The sequence below is a fragment of the Vicia villosa genome, linkage group LG5 (assembly GCF_029867415.1).
Source record: "Vicia villosa cultivar HV-30 ecotype Madison, WI linkage group LG5, Vvil1.0, whole genome shotgun sequence".
Classification (NCBI taxonomy): domain Eukaryota; kingdom Viridiplantae; phylum Streptophyta; class Magnoliopsida; order Fabales; family Fabaceae; genus Vicia; species Vicia villosa.
The window spans coordinates 5,264,386-5,268,766 of NC_081184.1; the positions used below are offsets into that span (position 1 = coordinate 5,264,386).

General features: G+C 36.3%; 1 protein-coding gene across 1 annotated transcript; it reads right to left on the reverse strand.

Annotated features, from left to right (window-relative positions):
* Nucleotides 1–387: 387 nt before the first annotated feature.
* On the reverse strand, nucleotides 388–1,794 carry LOC131606173 (uncharacterized). Its single transcript, XM_058878444.1, has 3 exons — nucleotides 1,267–1,794; nucleotides 760–831; nucleotides 388–635 (listed from the first exon to the last, which is right to left on the reverse strand). Exons 1-3 carry the CDS (start codon nucleotides 1,759–1,761, stop codon nucleotides 630–632), a joined length of 573 nt encoding a protein of 190 aa, XP_058734427.1. The 5' UTR covers nucleotides 1,762–1,794; the 3' UTR covers nucleotides 388–629.
* Between the last annotated feature and the right edge of the window lie 2,587 nt (nucleotides 1,795–4,381).

The window sequence follows — 4,381 nt, forward strand, 5'->3', positions numbered from 1 at the left end:
GACTGGTTTTAAACACATATATAATCGTTTCGATAGTGGTTCGGAATAGACGCGAGTCGATTCAGAATCACTTCCCCTGAAAAGTCGTTTAACTCCGTAAAACTGTGAACGATCTATTCACCCCCCCTCTAGATCCCAAGGCCAGCGTCTAACAAATTGTTCTCATAGGACCCTGAGAATCTTCAATAATTTTAATCCTGCATAAGACTTTGTTGATAGAAACTTGAAAACTTCATTAATAGAGCCATAAGCTAGTTAAGGCGATTACATCTATAGTGAGTCTTCAAGTATTTGAGTCATTGTCTACTTGTATTTTTAATACATTTTATAATGATATGGGATAAGTTTGTTATGCTAAAAAAATTATCAATTATTTTAATTGTTAATTTTATCAAATACTACAAATTCAATCAATTAGTTTATCCATTATCAGATATCAGCTAGATTATGAATTATCTGAAATAAACTCATCTTATACAAACTAACTTATAAGCTATAAGTGATATTTCCTGAATAGAGCCATAATATGTGGTGCATCAAACTTGCATTACACTTGTATGTATAGATATATAAAGGACTACTAATATCTTCTTAGCCTTCACACCATGGTTGCATTGGCATTTGTGGAGTTAATCCTTCATTTGATCATTGAAATTATAAACAGAGAGTCAGTACAGGAGAAGTAGATAAAATGGCAAATGTAATATCAAGCTATCTAAGGAAATGTTAGGCCAAGTCTATAAGGGTTTATAAGCTTACCTTTACTATACAATGTTGATTTATAATGGTATGGGTTTTTGTATCCACCAATACCTCACATGATAGCTTTACCTGTTAGAGTATGACAAATAAAATCAAAGTGTTGTGTGGATTGATAAATGCAAGAAAGGAGGATGTGGAAGTCTTCTATCATGTGAAGAATGTTAGTACAATGATGTGAAACAAGATTTTAAATTGTGATTCGCAATCCGATAGATATCACAACGAAGATATCATTCTAATTGAGTTTTGATGTGAAACAATACCTTGAAAATGTTAGGAAAGACTGTGCTTGGATAATATAAAATAAATGGAGCGGAGTGGCGCGAAACAGAACGAAGATATCATTCTAATTGAGTTTTGATAGAATGGAATGTACTCCCTATCACTCTACCCCGCTCCACTCTATCTAATTTTAAATTATCCAAACAATAGAATATCTGCGCTCCACTCCATCCGCAATTTAACAATGATGCGGAAGTTCCAATAGAAAAACAATAACAATACCTTGAAAACGTTAGGGAAGCGAAAGAAAAAAAGTCCAAGATTCCCCACAACTTCAACCGCAGTATGAAACTGGACCCTCCCCCTCCCCATATCCTGCATAAAATGTGCCACTTCAGGAGACGGCAGTCCACCAAACTCAAGATCACCAAACACATGAGCCGAACCCCATCCCGTCACATGCCATCCCTCCGTCACCACATGACCAAGCTTCTGTCCACGATACTTAATTCCGACGTCAACCTCCACCAGGTCCATCCAACACAGAACCTTGTTATGAACTTTCACCGCCACTGATAGCCACACGGTGGCGCTTAACGGCGGTAGAGGGTGAACCTTGGCTCGCTTCACCGATAGCTTCTCCATTTCGATTTCGGGATCAACTGGCCATAGTAGGAAAGCTGCTGTTACGAATGCTGCTAGGATTACTGTCCATAATAGACAGATGCATGGTCGAATGACAACGTAGTTTTGAGTGTCTTGTTTTGAGTATGTCATTGGTTGTTTTTTTTTATCTCGAGTTTGATGGAAAAAAACAGTATGAAACTGTTATTATAGATTATAAGGGGAGAAGTTTTGATTCCATGAGGAACATAGTAACATTGCGTAGATGAAGGGTTTTTTGGAGTTTGTACTTTGTGAAGGAAATTTTGAGGGTGGTTTCCTATTTTGGATGTGGTTGTCTATGTGTGTATTTATATGGAGGTTTTTTTGTGGGTAAGAATATATTACTTGCATGATCCTAAGTTGATTCTTGTTCTTCTTTTTTCTAACATGTGTCCTAATTAGTGTTTTGGAAATGATGTTGAAAGAGCAAATTGGTACATATACATAAAGTAACTAATACGGTTTTTGTTAGTCCATATCCATTGGACAATAAAAAAGATATAGTATTTTCATTACTAGGAAAATGAAGATGAAAAAAAAAAAAGAAGAGAATCATATTAATTCAACTTAACTTTTACAATAGTGTTAGACCCTATTTATATTCAAAATATAGGGTAAATAACAAATTAACTAAACTCATCAAAATAGGGAGTGAGTTAAATAAAACTAACTTATTATAAAGAGAAAAACTAAACACATAATTAATTGTGTTGAATATCCTCCCTCAAATTAAAGTGGATGCTATATATTCATAGTTTGGTACATAGAGTGTGAAAAGGAGCATGATGAAGAGTCTTGGAGAATATATTTGTCACCTGTTATTGTCCTGTGTGGATTGACATTAAGTGAATTATATTCATATTGGCTTTTACCTTGTCTCGAATCATATGACAGCTCATTTCGATGTGTTTTTTCCTTCACGGAAGACCGGATTATTGGCAAAGAGTATGGCCAATTTGTTGTCACAGTAAATGGTGACTGGTTTGGTGTGTGTAATTCTAAGATCTTGAAAGAGATCGAGAAGACATTGGGCTTCACAAGAGGTATAGGCAAGAGCGCGATATTCTGCTTCGAAGAAGATCTAGAAATTAACCATGTATTATTTTTACTCTTCCTATAGATGAGATAGCTGCCTAAGTAAAAGCACAAGTCTATTGTGGAGCATCAAATGTCATGGACTTTAAGTCCTGCAACAAGCATCTGGAATCTTGAAAACATCGTTTCCACATATTCATCTTCTTCCATTTTGAAGGCTTCATATTTTTGGATTAGGGCCAGAGCCTTTGTCTCCTTAACTTGAGCGTTGCCTTCATGAGTCATTTTGAGAGAATCAAATATGGACTTAGCAGTCTCTTTATCAGTGATCTTCTCATACTCAACATGAGAAATAACAGATAACAAAATAGACCTAGCTTTGAAATGATTCTTGTAAGCTTTCTTTTGGTCATCTGTCATTGCACTCCTTGCAATCTTGACACCAGTTGCATCTACTGGATATCTATAGCCATCAACTGCCAGATCCCAAAGATCAAAGTCAAATGCCATGAAATACATTTCAATTCTATCCTTCCAATAGTCAAACTTTTCTCCATCAAACATTGGAGGTTTAACACTATAATGCTCTCGTTATTATCAACAGTAACATTGTTGGTAAGATTACCTGAGGGAGTAGTCATTGTTTTTCACACAGCCTAGATCCGTACTGAACACTGTTAGGTGCCTGATAAAGATTCAAACTCTTTATCACCACTCAGAACTGAAGCTCTGATGCCAACTGAAGGTGTGAAAAACACTAGAAAGGGGGGTTTGAATAGGTTTTTAACAAACAAAACTTTGATAAAAAACAACTCCCTTCTTTAAAGAATAAACTCTTCTGCAAGAAGGAAAGAACAATGTATATTTATACTAGTTCACTTGAGAAACCCTTAAGCTAGTCTAGTCCACCCGCCAAGGTGATTTCGCCTCTCTCGATCGAGGTTTTAATCCACTATAACCAAACTGATTACAATTTCATGGCTAACTGCCGATGACTAACACTGCACAAGCTACCCGCAAGTGACTAACAATACAATGCACAAGCTACCCGCAAGTGACTAACAATACAATGCACAAGCTACCCGCAAGTGACTAACACCCTTAAGACACACTAATCCTAAACTTCTCAAGAATTCTGACCAAGAGGTCTCTTGAGGAACAATCAAACAACAGTTTGAACAAGACTTTGTTTACAAATAAATGCTTTTACACAAGCTCAATGTAAACGATATTTCAGATTCTAGACTTAAGAGAATGAAGCTATGAACAGTCTTTCAAGAATGGATATGATCGTGAATTAGAAGCTTCCTCTTTGAATCTTCAAGCCTTTATATAGCCAATATAATAATATATCTGTTGGAGGCCAGTTCTGGAATTTCTAGAAGTTTGGCGGCTTGAATGTAGTGGGAGACAAGATAGTACGCAATGTCCGTTCTTTCTCAGTAGTGGAACGAAACATTCGTCTGTACCTTGTCCCTCGTACTACACAGGGTATTATCTTATATTCTTATTGAACTTCAGAAGCTGACAACATGGCTTGGAAGAAAGGAAATAAGCTTTTGGTTCTTCAGAACTTCAAGTCTTCAGAGTATTCAGAACCACGTCTTCAGAGTCTTCAGCACTGGGTCTTTAGTACCATTTGTCTTCAGAAACATGAATCTTCAGAGCTTCAAGTCCTCAATGTCTTTAAAACTCC

Bases quoted from the DNA above. Each gene is read 5' to 3' on its own strand.
- LOC131606173 (XM_058878444.1), bottom strand. From the start codon at position 1,761: ATGACATACTCAAAACAAGACACTCAAAACTACGTTGTCATTCGACCA. The intron at 832-1,266 runs GTATTGTTATTG...ATACTCTAACAG, and splicing joins GCTTCCCTAACGTTTTCAAG to GTAAAGCTATCATGTGAGGT.